The 19,555-nt window shown below is 42.2% G+C and overlaps 1 protein-coding gene across 1 annotated transcript in view; it reads right to left on the reverse strand.

The window, feature by feature from the left end:
• LOC126249242 (titin homolog) overlaps positions 1–16,895 on the reverse strand; it is a 191,132-nt gene extending 174,237 nt beyond the window's left edge. Inside the window, exon 1 of the mRNA XM_049950900.1 lies at positions 16,681–16,895. Within this exon, the coding sequence (XP_049806857.1) occupies positions 16,681–16,895 (215 nt within the window). The remainder of the gene's footprint in view (positions 1–16,680) is intronic.
• Between the last annotated feature and the right edge of the window lie 2,660 nt (positions 16,896–19,555).

Genomic DNA, 19,555 nt, shown 5'->3' on the forward strand with positions numbered 1-19,555 from the left:
CCCTCTGCATGGCAGATGCGCTGACCACTCAGCTAAGGGGGTGGACAGTTACATGCCATTGGTATGTACATTCAGTGCGCAACTCTGGGACTCAGTCCTGCAAAAGCATAAAATATGAACACAGTTTTCAGTCTACATAAAAAGGCCAAAAGATTAATAACCAAAAATAGTAGTCCAGCTCACTGTAAACATCTGTTCAAAACAAGGCATTTTCACCACAACTTGGGAGTATCGTATATTTACCAATCAGTTGCACACATCGATGAGTAATATTAATAATAACAGCACAAAGAGCTCCGTACATGATTATGGAAAAAGAGTTGGACTGAACTTACATTTACCAACAAAGAATAAACATAATACTAAAAAAATATCTGTCATAAAGAACAAAATTTTACAATAAACTGCTCAAAGGGATTACAGATATTACTAAAAAAATCTTATTTGCAAAAGCAGCAGAAAGGTACCTGTTGGGAAATACATTCTATACACTGAATGATGTGCTTGGATACCACAGAGTAGGAATTTGGTAAGAAAAGCAACGGAATAATCCTAGTGATAGTAAACTATCTATCATTTCGCATAACACTTCACACTGAGTTTTTTCTTTCTCTTCTTCTTCCCTCTTTTCTGAAAAAAAAAGTAGTCCCAAAGCTATGCAATATACGGTACTTACAACTTGTCCTCTTTCTGGGCTCAACATCTCATTTGCTACAGAGGGATGCTAACTCAGTTTTTCAGACTAGCAAATGGAAAGTTACGGTACACGAAATGGAAACCTGATATCGCCGCCATGTTCCTGATATCAGCTGACTTTGTATCACACACACACACACACACACACACACACACACACACACAGACACACACACACACAACCATATAATAAAGTGAGTGGCTCCCTTGTAGTGTTAGTTACCGGAGTTTACTGAGAAATCGTATCAGTTGATCAAGTTTTGCTTCTGCTTCTGCGAGAAATCTCTCTGTACTGTTTGCAGATGTCTTGGGAGAAGCTTATGCGCAGAACAAATAATTTACCAAGTAAGAGAGTTTAAATATTTAGGGTGAAATTTTAAATTTCCCAAGTCAGATGATGGAGAGCTAAAATTGGCCTGATTCAGACATTTCTGTGGAACTATACAACGTACATTAACATAAAGTACGGAAATAAACATTAATTAAGCTCTACAAAGTAATAGCGTTACCTTTGCTGGTGTATAGTTGCGCATATTCTAACGCAACATCTGATAAATTGCGACGTATCGCATCGTCAGAGATGATGTTTCTCCCCTTTTCAGCAGGGTATTCATAGTAGGACCATAAAATAAATTGCGATACCAGACAAGAACTAAACGCTGAACCTATTGCAAATATAACTGAAAAATACCGACCTAACTGGAAATGTCCAGCGTATATGAAATGACAGAATAACTAAATCGGCAATAAAATATAGCCCAGCGGGCAAGAGGGACGTTAGACGTCCCTTAAAGACATGGCGTGAACAATTCTGAGGCAGAATGGAAACCTGATATCGCCGCCATGTTCCTGATATCAGCTGACTTTGTATCACACACACACACACACACACACACACACACACACACACAGACACAGGGCCTTGTTTGTTTTTATATCCGGTGTGCTGATTGCAGCCAGAATATGTACTACACCTCCGGCATGTTCATGATCTAAAGGTTTACTGTAGGCCTGTTTCCGTTGGGTTATCACAGGACTGCGCCACATGCCGTAGTAAGGACACCACACATTGGCCGGCCGAAGTGGCCGTGCAGTTAAAGGCGCTGCAGTCTGGAACCGCAAGACCGCTACGGTCGCAGGTTCGAATCCTGCCTCGGGCATGGATGTGTGTGATGTCCTTAGGTTAGTTAGGTTTAAGTAGTTCTAAGTTCTAGGGGACTTATGAACACAGCAGTTGAGTCCCATAGTGCTCAGAGCCATTTTTGAACACCACACATTGTTTTTAAAGATATGACAATGGGCATTTGACTGCTGCGATATTTTATGAGCGGTATCCTATGTACCCATCGCTACCAAATATCAGAGGATCCGAAGATGCCTAAAAAAGGGTGAAACGCGTCATTGATAAATAATAAAATAAATTTAACACTGTAACCAAGACTAACTGTTTCTTCACATTAAACGTGAACAGGTTCAACTTAGCGGAAAAGATCGTGGATGACGTCGCAGTAGGGCAGAGAGAGGGAAGGATAGCAGGAATGCCATTGTTACGGACTTGGAGTTCTGCCGGGAAACAAGATGGTTAGGTGTCAGGGTCGCTAGCCCTAATCTCTTAACCAAGCTTTGCATTTTGCTCAACAGAGCCAGCGTGTGTGCTGTCAAAAAAGCGAATAGGTTGTGCAGTTTTATAACAGTGAATTAAATGTGTGTTTTGGATTGTAACGATGACAGATGCATAGACGCACGTAGTTCACCTCATAAAGTGTACTCTGATTAACAACAAGGATGCTACGTCAGTTTCTGTGCTTGCTCCTGCTGCTGTACTTCTCATTTGTGGTCACGTAACGATCGACAATAGCCTGTTGGTTACGATCGCTATTAATTTGAGTTGTTGAACGTTAGTGGGGCATGGCCGGGGAGTTCCATATCGTCCGAGTGGAAAACAGTCCTGGTTTTGTGTAGGGAAGACCCACACAGCAGAAACAGCATTATACTCGTGAGAGCGCAGTTATAATTAACCTTATTGTGACAAGGTTTATTACAGATTTGAACTGGACGGAAGGTTGCACCAGTGGCATAAGCCCCACACAGAAGGGCATAACCACACGGCCGCCATCATAGTGATTCTGAATCGCATGGTGCGGAAGTTGTGTTGTTTTTTAAAAGTTTGCGATAAAGCTTTATAGAGGCCAATGCGCCTCAAGAATGTACACGATTTTTACCAGTAGTGGCAAACCTACATATCCCCGTATTAGCCTAAGGTCTAAAGCAGTAAGAGCCATACCAGAAGTCTCCATTATGATAAAGAAAGCATTGAAAAAGAGAATAACAAATTGGATATTTATTAATGAACGTATTATTGTGGTAAAAATGACTGTATTTCCCAGGGAAGTTGTCGTTACTGGTGTATATGAACTCACGAATGATGCAAGACTCCAGAAGAAAGATACTTTCTGAGCAATCCTTAGGGAGACTATAGAAAATATCTCAAGGAGGCAGCAACTGATTATCACAGGGATTTGAGCGGAAGTGTAGGAGTTAAAGAATCATACATAATAATGTGAAAACATGGAGAGAGAGGTTATAATGACATTGGAGAACGACTGATTGAAATTTGTGAACAGTTTGATCTGACAATTGCCAACAAATTTTTAAACACAAGGATATTCATTAATATACTTACAAACAGAATACTAGAGAACTTCGTTTTTTAGTCAAACATGTAGTTTTAAGGTAGCAGATGTTAGATCTTACCGAGGAGCCCAGTGTGGATCAGACCATTATCTAGTAAAAATGAAAAGTTTTTGTCCATGGAAGAATGCAAAGAATGATTATGACACAACTAAAACGAATCGTGCTGAGAAATCTTTTTCAGCTTTCTCCACAAAATACTGCACTTCAATATTGACAGCCTCCAAGATGAAAGTATACGAACATTCTTTGCTGCCAGAATGGAAAGGACATTGAAATAACCATTTGAAGGAAGCAAAGAGGAAATATGTGAACAAATAAAATCCAGTGATATAAATATAGCAACAGAGGTGCTGGGCATAAGGTGAAACAACCAAAACTGTACAGCGGAACGTTGGTCGGAGGAAATAGAGGTGACAGTTAAAGAAAAGAGAAACACATTCGACACATGGTTGAATGACAAATCGGAAGCAAGAAGAACAATTTACAAGGAACAGAAGAGTGAAGTGATAAAAAAAATAAGGATAGCACAGAATGAAGCATGGGAAAGGATGTGTGCCAATATCAATGGCAAACTAGGATTTGGGAGAGCGTAAGAAGCGTGCTCAGTATTAAAAGGACTTTGATTAGAGACGAAAGTCAAAGTCAAACGTCAACCGATAACACAACAAGAATGGGAAGAATATTTCCAGAAATGAGAGAAGAGTATCTGAATGAAGAAACAGTGGAGGAAAAGGAACAGGAAGGGAAGGTTAGCCAAATTTTAGAGAACTAGGTGAGTAAGATAGTAAGAACGAGAAAGAATGGTAAATCACCTGCACCAGGCAGTAGCAATCTGGAGTTCTTAAAATATGGTGGTTACAAAAATGTGAAACTAATAACACCGTTATTCAATAAAATCTTACATGGAGATTCAGTACCCAAGGAAATGAACCTGGGCTGTATTAATACCAAATTTAAGAAAGGGTATCGTAAAAGCTGCTCGAAATATTGAGGAATTTGTGTTATAATCACATTTATGAGAATTTTTGGGAAAATAATTAAATATAAGCTGCAAATAATTTTTAAAATCTAGGAAGAACAATGTGGCATCATGGCTGGTAGATTATGGGTAGACCATATTTTCACATTACGACATTAGGGAAACACATGGAAAAATAAAAAAGTAATGACACAAGATTATTTTTCATAGATTTCTGTCCTGAGAAATCTACTTTGGAGAGCATAACATATGGCGAACATAGAGGGTCCTTTAATTAAAATAATACAAGGAATATATAAAGGTAACATATGGCAAGTGAAAATTGGTAAGACACTTTCACAGAAATTTAGAAAAAAGCAAGGTCTGTTACAAGGCTTCCCCATGTCACCAACATTATTTAAAATCTATACAGACATAAGTATTAAGACGTGGTCTCGTAAATGCAATGGGATGGAGCTAGAAATTAAAGCTGGAGTATATTTACATCACCTACTATTTGCTGACGATGAAGTAGCTATAGCACAAGACGGGGATGATGGAAATTACATATGTCACCAGTTAGCAACGGAATACAGAAACTGGGGTTGAAGATTAATTATCCGGAAAACAGAATACATCACTAATGATCCAGATGACTTACATATACGAGGGATGAAAATTAAGAAGGTCAATACCTTGTGTTATTTGGGATCCACTTAAGAGATGGAGGGAAAATCAGAGGTCGAAATTAATAAAACAATTAGCAGTGGAAGTAAGATCATTGAGATGCTCAACTCAGTCTAATGGAACAGAAACGTAATAGATTGAGTCAAAAGAATCATATATAAATCGATATAAGAGAGCATAGTTACGTATGGAGTGGGGACTTGAGTACTAATCTGAAACACGTAAAAAAAACAGCAAGCAGTAGAAATGAACTTCTGGAGAAGATCAGCAAGAATTTCTAGAAAAGAAGAAGTAAGAAAAGACGAAATTATAAAGAGCATGGAAGTTAGAGAAAGAACACATTACGTCGTGGATAGAAGAAAGCTACAACGCTAGTGGCATATAAGGAGAATGGTGGAAGCCAGAATTCTGAAAATGATCCTGGAATCGGAACCGGAGGAAAAGAAGACAAGAGGACTACCTGGCTCCAAAATGGACAATTAACAATGAAAAGACTTGGCGCAGAAGAAGAATATATAAAAGATCGAAACACCTGGAGGGACATCCTGAGGAGATAAATTGAGATCTTATGTAACAGATGTAGTGATTTCCGGGTATTTGTTGTGTTGGAGAAAAACCTTGTATGGAGGAAAATCTGAATACATAAAAGTAAGTAACAAGAGTATATAATGCATAGTGATGAAGTGTAGCACTGGAGTGGCGATGTAGTGCGTCTTATGCACATGCTGCGTGGAGGCGTCGGCAATTGCAGGACCTCACGACGGTAGCTGATACGGGTGCGAGTCTTTTTTAATATGTTTTTAAAAAACCGAAAAAGCTTTGCACGCGGTGGTCGTAGCCAGGGAAAGAGGAGAAGACGACGAGAGTCACAGGTGCAGTTCGGACGAGCAAAGTAGTTGGCCTGGCTGGTACAGAGGCGGCAGACGACGCACCAAGAAAGAAATTGAAACCTAAGCCACAAAGTCTTGTACCAACTCTTGAGCAGCTTTGTAAGACTAGAAAATAGAATGGCAGGGCACGACAAAGCTAGCAAGGAGGGGAAGGTCAAGGATGATGTTCGTGAGTTACTTGACATTGATTTTACACTGATCAGCCAGAACATCATGACCGTCGAACTACTATCGATGTAAACCCGTCCAAGCGATAACAGCATCACCTGGCGAAGAATGAATGCTAGTGAGACACACGCACGGTGCATGGTGTATCACTGAGCGTGCTGTCCGCGTGTAGAATGGGTAAGACGAGCGATCTATCTGGGTTTGACAGAGGGGACATTGTGATGGCCCGGAGGCTCGGCATGAACATTTCGCAAACTGCACGGCTTGTCCTGTGTTCGAGGCGTGCTATGGTGAATGTCTTCAGCACGTGGCGAAACCAAGGTGAAACCACGTCCAGACGTAGTGGGGTTGGGAGGCCACCCCTCATTACAGATGTCGGACGTTGTAGGCTGGACAGACTGGAAATATAGGACAGGCGGCGAACTGCGGAGGAGCCGGCCGCTGTGGCCGAGCGGTTCTATGCGCTTCAGTCCGGAACCGCGCGACCGCTGTGGTCGCAGGTTCGAATCCTGCCTCGGGCATGTATGTGTGCGTTGTCCTTGGTTTAGTTAAGTAGTTATTAAGTTCTAGGGGACTGATGACCTCAGATGTTAAGTGCCACACTACTCAGAGCCATTTTTTTGAATTGCGAAGGAACAAACATCAGGCCGCGTCTGAACATACAGTGCACTGACGCTCGTAACGACGGGCCTCCGCAGACGACGAACCATGCATGTGCCAATGTTAACGCTACAACATCGTCAGCTACGAATTAAATAGGCCCGTGACCATTGGCACTGGACGTTGGTGCAGTGGCAGAGCGTTGCATAGTCTGTTGATCCCGATACGTTCTTCCTCATCATGATGGGAGTCGCGAATTCTTCGTCTTCCAGGTGAACAGCTCCTTGACACCTAGTACTGTGGGATGGATATAAGCTGGCGGCGACTCCATTATGCTCTGGGGAACATTCACGTGAGCATCCATGGGTGCAGCGGAGCTCGTGCAAGGCACCATGACGACCAAGGAGTATCGCACACTGGTTGTATACCGTGTATACCTCTTCATGACGATCATGTTTCCCGAGGGCAGTGGCGTAATTCAACAAGATAATGCGCCATGTCGCAAGGCCAAGAGTGTGATGGAGTAGCTCCAGGAACATGTTGGTGAGTTCCAGTTGGTGTGTTGCCCCCCGACACCCGACCCCCAACTCGACAGTTCTGAATCCGATCGAACAGGTATGGGATGTGACTGAACGTGGATTCAGTGATCATCACCTCCCTCCGCGGAATTTACGCCAATTAGGTGACTTGTATGTGCAAATGTGGTGCCAACTCCCTCCAGCGACCTACCAAGGCTTCACTGCTTCCATGCCACGACGCGTCACCGCTGTCTTGTACCACGGGTGGACTCACCGGCTATTAGGTATATGGTCGTAATGTTCTGGCTTATCAGTGTATAGTGCGAGAGCTAAGCAGTACCGAGTGATTCAATCCAGATACGCATTCCACGCTGGTCAAATGAAAGTAGTGTCAAGTAGTGGGGACATCATGGAGACAGAACATAATGAAGAGCTGACAGTAAACTTGAGTGATTCAAGACCTGTGAAGACTGAGCGTACTCAAAGTAAATCAGAGTCAGTGGTGAATCGTGTTATTTTCGCAGTACCAGAGGCAGAGAGAAATGTTTTGTTGCTGCAACTTCAGTGGAACTTCGGGAGGAAATTAGTAAACGTATTAAACAAGAAATGGCCAAGTCAGAGCCAGTGTTACACTACTGGCCATTAAAATTGCTACACCAAGAAGAAATGCAGATGGTAATCGGGTATTCATTGGACAAATATAATATACTAGCACTGACATGTGATTACATTTTCACGCAGTTTGGGTGCATAGATCCTGAGAAATCAGTACCCAGAACAACCACCTCTGGCCGTAATAACGGCCTTGATAAGCCTGGGCATTGAGTCAAACTGAGCTTGGATGGCGTGTACACAGCTGCCCATGCAGCTTTAATACGATACCACAGTTCATCAAGAGTAGTGACTGGCGTATTGTGACGAGCCAGTTGCTCGGTCACCATTGACCAGGCGTTTTCAGTTGGTGAGAGGTCTGGAGAATGTGCTGGCCAGGGCAGGGCAGCAATAGAACATTTTCTGTATCCAGAAAGGCCCGTACATGACCTCCAACATGCGGTCGTGCATTATCCTGCTGAAATGTAGGATTTCGCAGGGATCGAATGAAGGGAAGAGCCATGGGTCGTAACACATCTGAAATGTAACGTCCACTGTTCAAAGTGCTGTCAGTGCGAACAAGAGGTGACCGAGACGTGTAACCAATGGCACCCCATACCATCACGCCGGGTGATACGCCAGTACGGCGATGACGAATACACGCTTCCAATGTGCGCTCACCACGGTGTCGCCAAACACGGATGTGACCATCATGATGCTAGAAACAGAACATGGATTCATCCGAAAAAATGACGTTTTGCCATTCGTGCACCCAAGTTCGTCGTTGAGTACACCATCGCAGGCGCTTCTGTCCGTGATGCAGCGTCAAGGGTAACCACAGCCATGGTCTCCGAGCTGATAGGCCATGCTACTGCAAACGTCGTCGAACTGTTCGTGCACATGGTTGTTGTCTTGCAAACGTCCCCATCTGTTGACTCAGGGATCGAGACGTGGCTGCACGATCCGTTACAGCCATGCGGATAAGATGCCTGTCATCTCGACTGCTAGTGATACGAGGCCGTTGAGAACAGGCACGGCGTTCCGTATTACCCTCTAGAACCCACCGATTCCATATTCTGCTAACAGTCATTGGATCTCGACCAACGCGAGCAGCAATGTCGCGATACGATAAACTGCAATCGCGATAGGCTACAATCCGACCTTTATCGAAGTCGGAAACGTGATGGTAAGCATTTCTCCTCCTTACACGAGGCATCACAACAACGTTTCACCAGGCAACGCCGGTCAACTGCTGTTTGTGTATGAGAAATCCGTTGGAATCTTTCCTCATGTCAGCACGCTGTAGGTGTCGGCGCCGGCGCCAACATTGTGTGAATGCTCTGAAAAGCTAATCATTTGCATATCACAGCATCTTCTTCCTGTCGGTTAAATTTCGCGTCTGTAGCACGTTATCTTCGTGGTGTAGCAATTTTAATGGCTAGTAGTGTAAATTATAAGTGCCAAATCTGCGCAAGGAATTAAAGCGAGATATGAAGGAGGAGGCTGCTAAGTGTAAGTTGCAATTGGAACAGCGAGAAGATACCAAATACAACAAGTCGTAGATAAAGGAGGTACTGATCTGGATAAAGTGAATAAGGAGTAGGTTGTGCAATTGTATAAAAGTGAATTAAAAGTTTGCTTTGGGTTGTGATGATGACAGATGCATAGACGAGCATAGTTCCTTACAAAGCTTATTCTGTACAACAACGCGCATGCCGCTAGACATGGTACAACTGCTGCGCTTGCTCCTGCTGCTGTACTTCTCGTTTGTGGTCAAGCAACGTTCGATGGTAACCTGTTGGCTATGATCTCCACTGTTTAGATTTGTGGGACGCCGGCCTGAGTGGCCGAGCGGTTCTAGGCGCTACAGTCTGGAACCGCGCGACCGTAGGGCATGGATGTGTGTGATGTCCTTAGGTTAGTTAGGTTTAAGTAGTTCTAAGTTCTAGGGGACTGATGACCTCAGCAGTTGAGTCCCATTGTGCTCTGAGCCATTTTAACCATCGCCAATTGTGGGACGTTAGAGGGTAGTTCCGCACCGTTCTTGTAGAAAAGACCCTGACATTGTGTAGCGAAGACCCACAAGGGAGAAACAGCATTATACTCGGGAGAGCGCTATTATAATTAGCCTTACTATGATTATTACAACTTTGAACCGGATGGAACGTTCTATCAACGGCGTAAGCGCAACATAGAGGGGCATAACCACCCGGCCGTCATCATAGTGGATTCTGAGTCGCACAGTGCGGAAAAGGTCTTGTTTGTAAGAACCTTTTATAGGGGCCAATGCACCTCAAGAATATACATGATTTTTAACAGCAGTGGCTACCTACAGTTCTCCGTATTAGCCTAAGGTTTGGTTGGTTGGTTGATTCGGTGCAAGAGACGCGACAGCGAGGTCATCGGTTTCACCGGATTAGGGAAGGATGGTGAAGGGAGACGGCCGTGCCCTTTTAAAGGAACCATCCCATCATTTGCCTGAAACGATTTAGGGAACTCACGGAAAACCTAAATCAGGATGACCAGACGCAGGATTGGAACCTCATCCTGCCGAATGCAAGTCCGTCGTGTTAACCACTGCGCCACCTCGCTCGGTTTAAGGTTTGGTAGGGATACAGAAACCACAGGTTAGTGAATACCGCATGAGCGGCAGCACTGCAGGCAGTCAGGTACGTTACAGGACGAGAAAGTGCACGGTGGTTAACTACACTGCTAATGCCCAATTAAGTTATAGATAGGACCCGCCGCGAACCCCTATAATGCTATCGCTTACCATACCTGTCAGCCAAGCTGGTCCAATTGTGTTGTTACTTATGGATTGTAATTCATCACTCCTCCTTTTGGGACCCCGACGTTAGTTCTTACTTTGTGTTCGGCCAACCCCGAGGAGCAGAGTGTTCTCCTTCAGAGAGCAAGCTGTGATCAAATGTTAGCGTTGACGATTAAGATGCGTTTGCATTGCGGATCTCAATGAATTGTGAGAACAACTTTTTCGTAGCATGCACAGTGACACATCTCGAAGAAATGCCTCAGTTCTAACTTTTTTCTTATGTCTGTCACCCAACACATGAGATTAGAAATGCAGGATATAGTACAGAAGCGTCTATTGTTTAGGTAATGTTACATAACAATCAATTGCTCTGTAGCCATTAAAAACAATAAGTGAGCTTTAATTGCGAAAATTTTTGGTTAGACGTCACAGGGGATGTTATGAATATCGGGTAAAACTAGGAGTTTATTGTAAGCAATTACCATTTATTTTATTTCCACTCTGCATATACGAGGTCTAAACCTTCAGCAGCAAACCATGAGTGTCGTGTGTATCGATTTTGGGTAAACTGTTCCACTGTCTCCAGTGATCATAGGCTCCTTTTCTGATTGTGTTGACGTCACATACTATATTACATTAACTCTATACAAACTGAAGTACCCGAAGATCTTATTCTTATTAACTGACATAAATTCGTCTCAAGATGGATATTATACCTCTCAAACGTGTATTTGGAATAAACTAAATTGTAATTGTTAACAATAAAGTTGTAGTATTAATTTTCTGTTATCTTGACAATAATATTTAGTAGGAACCATTTTCCTAATGTCCTGCAAAATATTATTCAGTCCGTCATGAAGTGGTTGTTGGGTATTTGGCCATCATCAAGAGACAACTGAATGTTGCAAACACTGAAAAAACAAGATGTGACTTACATATTACATTTTTATTTCACGCAGAAACAGCTACATTCTAGCAAAAATGAATGCTGAAGTTATTGATGTTAATTTAGTTCCACTGAATAGTTGATGTAAGATAAAGTTTAATTTACTATGTACTTAAATTTCAGTAATAAAAATCTGTTGTTAAATGCAAAATATCTACATTAAAGTGAATTTTCCATTTTTAGTTAAACGCAAGCAATTTTGCGACATTAAAATGTACTACTCTACTTTGTAAACACGCTTCATCTAATCGTTTATTCATATTATGTATATATGTGTTCTTCACGCATCATTTTATCTGTATTACCGTAGTTCAACTATCACCTGACAAAGGCTTAAGAAGTTGAAAGTTGGTTCAGGGGCAATTAATAACATTTTGCAGAATATTAGGATAGTAATTGTCATTCAGTATTAATAATCTTGTAGTTTTTATTGGTATTTGTTACATTTTAATCGTCATTATTATATTTGAATACTATTACATCGGTAAAAATTGTTTATTAGAAATAGTCATTTTGGGAGAACACACTAAAAGTGTGTCAGTCAAAGTCTTTTGACAGGAGGAAAAGACCAGACGAACAACTGACAAAGAGTTATTCTTTCGTACAAAGTAACCATTAACAGACTTTTTATTATGTGACGACATGATGTATATTTTGCTGACATTATTTGTATCGTTTCATGATGTTCAAGGTGCAAATAACTTGAGTTTATACACTCCTGGAAATGGAAAAAAGAACACATTGACACCGGTGTGTCAGACCCACCATACTTGCTCCGGACACTGCGAGAGGGCTGTACAAGCAATGATCACACGCACGGCACAGCGGACACACCAGGAACCGCGGTGTTGGCCGTCGAATGGCGCTAGCTGCGCAGCATTTCTGCACTGCCGCCGTCAGTGTCAGCCAGTTTGCCGTGGCATACGGAGCTCCATCGCAGTCTTTAACACTGGTAGCATGCCGCGACAGCGTGGACGTGAACCGTATGTGCAGTTGACGGACTTTGAGCGAGGGCGTATAGTGGGCATGCGGGAGGCCGGGTGGACGTACCGCCGAATTGCTCAACACGTGGGGCGTGAGGTCTCCACAGTACATCGATGTTGTCGCCAGTGGTCGGCGGAAGGTGCACGTGCCCGTCGACCTGGGACCGGACCGCAGCGACGCACGGATGCACGCCAAGACCGTAGGATCCTACGCAGTGCCGTAGGGGACCGCACCGCCACTTCCCAGCAAATTAGGGACACTGTTGCTCCTGGGGTATCGGCGAGGACCATTCGCAACCGTCTCCATGAAGCTGGGCTACGGTCCCGCACACCGTTAGGCCGTCTTCCGCTCACGCCCCAACATCGTGCAACCCGCCTCCAGTGGTATCGCGACAGGCGTGAATGGAGGGACGAATGGAGACGTGTCGTCTTCAGCGATGAGAGTCGCTTCTGCCTTGGTGCCAATGATGGTCGTATGCGTGTTGGGCGCCTTGCAGGTGAGCGCCACAATCAGGACTGCATACGACCGAGGCACACAGGGCCAACACCCGGCATCATGGTGTGGGGAGCGATCTCCTACACTGGCCGTACACCACTGGTGATCGTCGAGGGGACACTGAATAGTGCACGGTACATCCAAACCGTCATCGAACCCATCGTTCTATCATTCCTAGACCGGCAAGGGAACTTGCTGTTCCAACAGGACAATGCACGTCCGCATGTATCCCGTGCCACCCAACGTGCTCTAGAAGGTGTAAGTCAACTACTCTGGCCAGCAAGATCTCCGGATCTGTCCCCCATTGAGCATGTTTGGGACTGGATGAAGCGTCGTCTCACGCGGTCTGTACGTCCAGCACGAACGCTGGTCGAACTGAGGCGCCAGGTGGAAATGGCATGGCAAGCCGTTCCACAGGACTACATCCAGCATCTCTACGATCGTCTCCATGGGAGAATAGCAGCCTGCATTGCTGCGAAAGGTGGATATACACTGTACTAGTGCCGACATTGTGCATGCTCTGTTGCCTGTGTCTATGTGCCTGTGGTTCTGTCAGTGTGATCATGTGATGTATCTGACCCCAGGAATGTGTCAATAAAGTTTCCCCTTCCTGGGACAATGAATTCACGGTGTTCTTATTTCAATTTCCAGGAGTGTATATCATGACGAAAGTGTTTCCGGATCCATTATGACATTGAAGATGTAAAGACGGCAAAAAATTTTGAAAGCGCTATTTTTAACACTGTAACAATTAGATGATCTTAACACAGTAAATTATTGTAAGGGCCCTAAGTAGCATCTAAAATAGTCACTTGCTATCAATTGTTTTGTTGTTGTGGAACATAGGTTTTTTTTTTTTACTCTTTTGAAACATGCAATTTTAATTTCATGCAATAGTAAGTGCATGTTTTGGATAGTCTCAAACCTAGTCCTGGATATCCGCAGAAATTAACGCATGGAGGAGGGGAGGGGGTAAATTCTAAAACGGCTGTTCTTCATATAAATGAAATATCCAGTTTCAGGTCATATCATGTTACAAGAACTAGGCTAATGTAATAATAAAATCGGCTGACTACGCTCTAATGTGCAGTTAAGTCATAGATAGGACCCAGCATGCGCCCCTGTAATGCTGTCGCTTACGCTACCAATCAGCACAGCTTAAATCACTTCAAGAGATGTAACGCTGTACTCCCGATAGCATGGAGTGGGGCAGTCAGGTGTCTACTATTACTATCTCAACCTTTTGTGAATTCATATGGACAGGATATACAAAGTATAATTAGATATAGAGTTTTACAAAGAAAATTATGAGAATGGTATTTTAGTCAGAAATATGTGTATTTAAGTAAAAATGAAAAAATAAATTTTTTTCATGCGAATTTCATTACATTTAGCAACAGAGGGAAACCAAAGTTTAATTTACTATTAAGTTTGAGCTATAATAATTTTAGATTACCATTGTAAATTGAACTTTATTGTTCATCTGTTATTAACTACAACAATATCCACATCGGAAACTAGATTTCTCCTCTTTTAGTTAAATGTAACAATTTCTGTGAGAAATCAAAATGTATAATTTTCCTTCTTAAACATTTTGTATCTTCTGTATACAGTATATGTATGCTTCACGGATCGTTTTATCCATGTGTGGATCATTTAATTCTCACTTGATAATCTCTTAAGAAGACGAGAGAGGATTCTAGACCAATTAAATAACATCTTACAGAACATCAGAATAGTAATTCTCATTCAGTACTAATAACACTGTTGTTGCAATTATCTTCTGTAATGAATAACTACTCTGTACTTGCCTTTGTGGGTTCGTATCATCTCCCTCCAGGAGAATGGAAAAGTCAAAGACTGAGGGATGTGGGTCTGCAGCTGCCCTCCGTGTTAGCAGTTGTTCCACTCCAGGATCCACATCTGTACTACCCCCTTTTGATGTCTTGCGATATGTTCTCCTTTTCCTAGACCTCCTACGTCTAGTTCTGGTTCCATACCTCTTCTTTGTTCCACTATAAGCATTAAAAAGCCATTCGTGTTCATAGTATAAGAATTATACTTAATATAGATTAACTGACATAAATTCCCCTCAAGATGAAGCTTTAAACTTCTGTAACGTGTACTGGAAAGAAACAAAAATATAACTGTATACAAAAAACGTATAGCATTATGTTCTCCTTTTCCTAGACCTCCTACGTCTACTTCTGGTTCCATACCTCTTCTTTGTTCCACTATAAGCATTAAAAAGCCATTCGTGTTCATAGTATAAGAATTATACTTAATATAGATTAAATGACGTAAATTCCCCTCAAGATGAAGCTTTAAACTTCTGTAACATGTACTGGAAAGAAACAAAAATATAACTGTATACAAAAAACGTATAGCATTACTTTTTCATCACATGACCATAATATTGCATGGAAAAATGTTCCTAATTCTGTAACACTTTAGTTGTTGGTGACCAACTGTCTTTTTACTTACGTGGCCATCATCTGAATGTCACAAATACAGTTGTTATGTAAGGAAGTTAACGAAGGATGAGATACAGAGTGTTCACAAAATTAATTATTACATTTTTATCTTACACAGATGTGTTTGTATTTGAATAAAGTTGATTTATGTGAATTTTGATGCGTTTAGCAGCAAACCAAAAATGAACTTGAATTTACCAACCAAAAATGAACTTGAATTTACAATTTATTTGAGTTTCAGTTTTAAGACTATTAGATTGCAGCTATAATTGAAACTTTATTTTTCATGTGTGAATAAAGTAAAAAATATCCACATAAAGAACTAGATTTCTCTTGCATAGTTGAAAGTAACAATACCTGTGGATTAAAAAGTAATATTTGTCTACTTAAACAATCTTTATCTCATCAAACAAACGATATCTCATCACTTTTTGTATCATCTGCATATACTATATACAAGTATGTAATTCACAGATTTTATCTGTGTTCACAACATTATGCCGCCACCTGTCAAGAGCTTATGAAGACTTAAGCTGGTTATTAAACAAGTAAATAACATTGTAAGAACATCAGGCAGTAATTTAAATTAAGCACTGATAATATTGTACCTACATTGAATTCTGTAATGAATGACACTATTTTATACCATTTACAGCTAATACACATTGTTCCATACTATTTATACTTCCAAAAGAATTTTTACATAAATATACTTATCATAATTTTAGAATATGACCCTCTTTTATTACACTCAAAGCATCCTTAACACTTACAAACCATGCTTCCTTTCCCCTCTGCCCCTCACCGTAGCTCCATTTTCCCTTGCCCCTGCATTCCCATTTCCCCTACCTTCTCCACTATCTCCAGCAGACACCAGTTTAAAACACAGACTTCAGGTTACAAAACCCGGTACTCTGTTATGAGGTTCTGACACGAACAAGATGGACTCCTGAAGAAACTACTTACGCAGTTTCTACATGTATGTATAATTCTTTTCTACTTACTGTAAAATATTAGACGGTACATGTCTAGTCATAGTTTGTTTTAGATCTGATACGATCCAGAAAAATCAAAACATTCGTGTAATTAAAAATATGCAACTGACACTGAAGAATCATCGAGATTTGTTTTAAATATCAGTACAGTTGTTAATTCACTCAGGAAGTATATGTTGACTATAGTGAGAATGAATAATGCCTCTGTACTTGCCTTACTGCATCTTCATCCTCTAGTAGGGTGAAGTCATCAACAGGTGGCACCAGGTCTTCAGTTGCCGATTGCACCAGCACTTGGCATACGCCTGCATTTTCATCTGGGTCTGTCCGATTCGGTATCTCATTTTCAGTTGCGCTTCTAGATGACTTCACTCTTTTTCCACCCTCCTCATGTTCACTGTAAGCATCAACAAACCAATCAGTGACCATAAGACAAGTATTCTAATCTATAATGTGGAGCAACTGACACAAAATCGCCTCAAGATGCAGGGTTATATCTCTGAAACATGTAGTGGCACGAACTAAATTACAGCTCCATACAATTTGTAACATTATTATTCTGTCAATATCAACAAAGGATTTAGTGAAAAAACACATTCCTGATTTTTGGCAAAAATATTGTTTATTTGATCACAAATTGGCTTTCTACTTCTTATGCATCGTCATGTGACAATTGAATGTTGCACACAGTTACAACGACATGCGCCTTACACACACTCTATAAAGGGAGAAGAAAAATTGGCGCACTCGGATTTCGCAGTGTCATTCCTCACTTACCAGCAATACAAAAATGTCTCTCACAAAATTTGATCCTATGTATCTTTCTGACGTTAAAGATCGGCAGTCTGGCAACACTGTAATTGAATGTACGGTAACAAGCTCTGTCAGCAAAACAGCTTCGTGCTGTGCAGTTGGCGCAGTTGATAGCGTTTTGGGTTAGCATGCAAGAGGTCGAAGTTTCGATCCTAGAACGAGACGTATTTGTTTTTATTTGCTAAACGTTCTGCGTGGTACGGTGTGTGACGTCCTAATCGTCATACAGAGATTACAGTGATTGTAGCACGAAACATTTGCACTTACGTAGTATGAACACTGACATGGAAGTACAATCGTTTTCATGGGTCAGATTTGAAAGAAGCCTTTTGCAAGTTGCGGACGAAAATTGTTTTGCACCACTGAATTTACTAGATTCCAATCGTGTTTTCTGTGTACCCTCCCCAAACAGCACACATTATTCTTGCAACGTTCAGGCCTATTACATTTCGTCAGGGCCTTACGTCACCAGTAGGGCAACGAACGTGCTTTGCAAATAATTTCCAAACTCAATTACCATTTGTACGTATTATCATCACGGAACCACTTTTTATGTCTTTCAACACTGAGTCTGATGAGGGCATGCTGTTTAGTAAGTATCTCCATGCGTTACTATTGTTATTATTATTATCATTATCATTATTATTATTATTATTATCATCGATCGAAATGTGGAAACATCACATCCATTACCGTTAGGGAAACCGAGTAATTCGAAAACCAACATTTCATAATTAGCAGTGTCGGAATGAATCATGCAGAATAAACGCTGTGTGAGGGATGATGCGCGTTAGGTGGAACAGCCCGTTGCGACTGATGACGTGTTTATACTGTAAGTGATGTTCACCAGACAACGACTAGTTGTTCGTGGAGTAACGCGCCAGTGGCAGACTCCCAAGTACTTTGGTACACATACCGTATTTTCTTCTCGTGTTGTTCCAAAATACTGTGGCAAGCATTTGGTATATCCATACAATGAATGTGGGGTACGCTTCCGGCCCTTGGTGCATCTGATAACCGGGCCGGTGTTGCCGCTCGTGAATATGCTGCTACGTATCCTGGTCGACGTCATACAGATAAAAATGTTTCGTCGCCTTGAGCTTCCTCTTCTTCCTCAGGGTTTCTACTTCCACCAACACGTGTTCGTCCACGGGCTAACCGTAGTCCAGCTAGTGACGAAATCATTGCGGAGGTCATACACCTAGAACCCCTGCGAAGTACACGTAGACAGCTGCATGTCTCGCAACGCACGGTCGTTGACGTGCTGCACGACCATGGGCTGCACCCCTATCATTATTCTTTAACACAATACCTGCATCCAGCAGACGCTGTCTCCGGATGTAATTCTGTGAATGGTTCCAATAACAACAGGAAGGCAACGACGACTTGATAAACACTGTAATATGGTCGGATATAGCACCGCTCACTCGTGAGGGTGTCTTCAATATGCACAATGCCCACCATTGGTGTGACGTTATCCCGCACATCACCCAAGATCGTGGATATCAAGTTCGCTTCGGCATCAACGTCTGGGCCACAAAAAGGGAAACAGGAGTTTGGGTCCCTACTTGTTGCCTGACAGGTTGACTGCACAAAGATATCATACATTCCTCTCAAACTATTTGCCTGACGCACTGACAGGTGTTCCCCTTCATGTTCGGCAGAGGTTATGGTTTTGTGATATCGGCTGCTATTTGGTCGGCCGCACTTTCAAATACGCGCGCAGCCAATTACACTTCCGCGTTCCCTACAGCCAACACTGCGGCGCCCGCATCTCGTGGTCGTGCGGTAGCGTTCTCGCTTCCCACGCCCGGGTTCCCGGGTTCGATTCCCGGCGGGGTCAGGGATTTTCTCTGCCTCGTGATGGCTGGGTGTTGTGTGCTGTCCTTAGGTTAGTTAGGTTTAAGTAGTTCTAAGTTCTAGGGGACTGATGACCATAGATGTTAAGTCCCATAGTGCTCAGAGCCAGCCAACACTGCGGCATCGGGGCGCTGCCACGAACGATTACACCGTTGCAAGTATTCCTTATCTACAGATTTACAGATTTTCATAGTGGCCAGGGCCCGACATCTTCTGAATAGACATTGTATTGAAGAGTGACAGATTTATAAATCTTTTGTATTTGTATATATATTTCTACATTCAGATGTGATGTTAGCAACTGACGCTGCAACTACAACAACGAAGTTATGCATCATTTTTTCATTTGGTATTGGATGTGAATTCTCTTTTCATTAACTGCATCTGTCCCTCGCTTCTGTACCCACTAAAGAACC

This window comes from Schistocerca nitens, chromosome 3, assembly GCF_023898315.1.
Source record: "Schistocerca nitens isolate TAMUIC-IGC-003100 chromosome 3, iqSchNite1.1, whole genome shotgun sequence".
Taxonomy (NCBI): Eukaryota; Metazoa; Arthropoda; class Insecta; order Orthoptera; family Acrididae; genus Schistocerca; species Schistocerca nitens.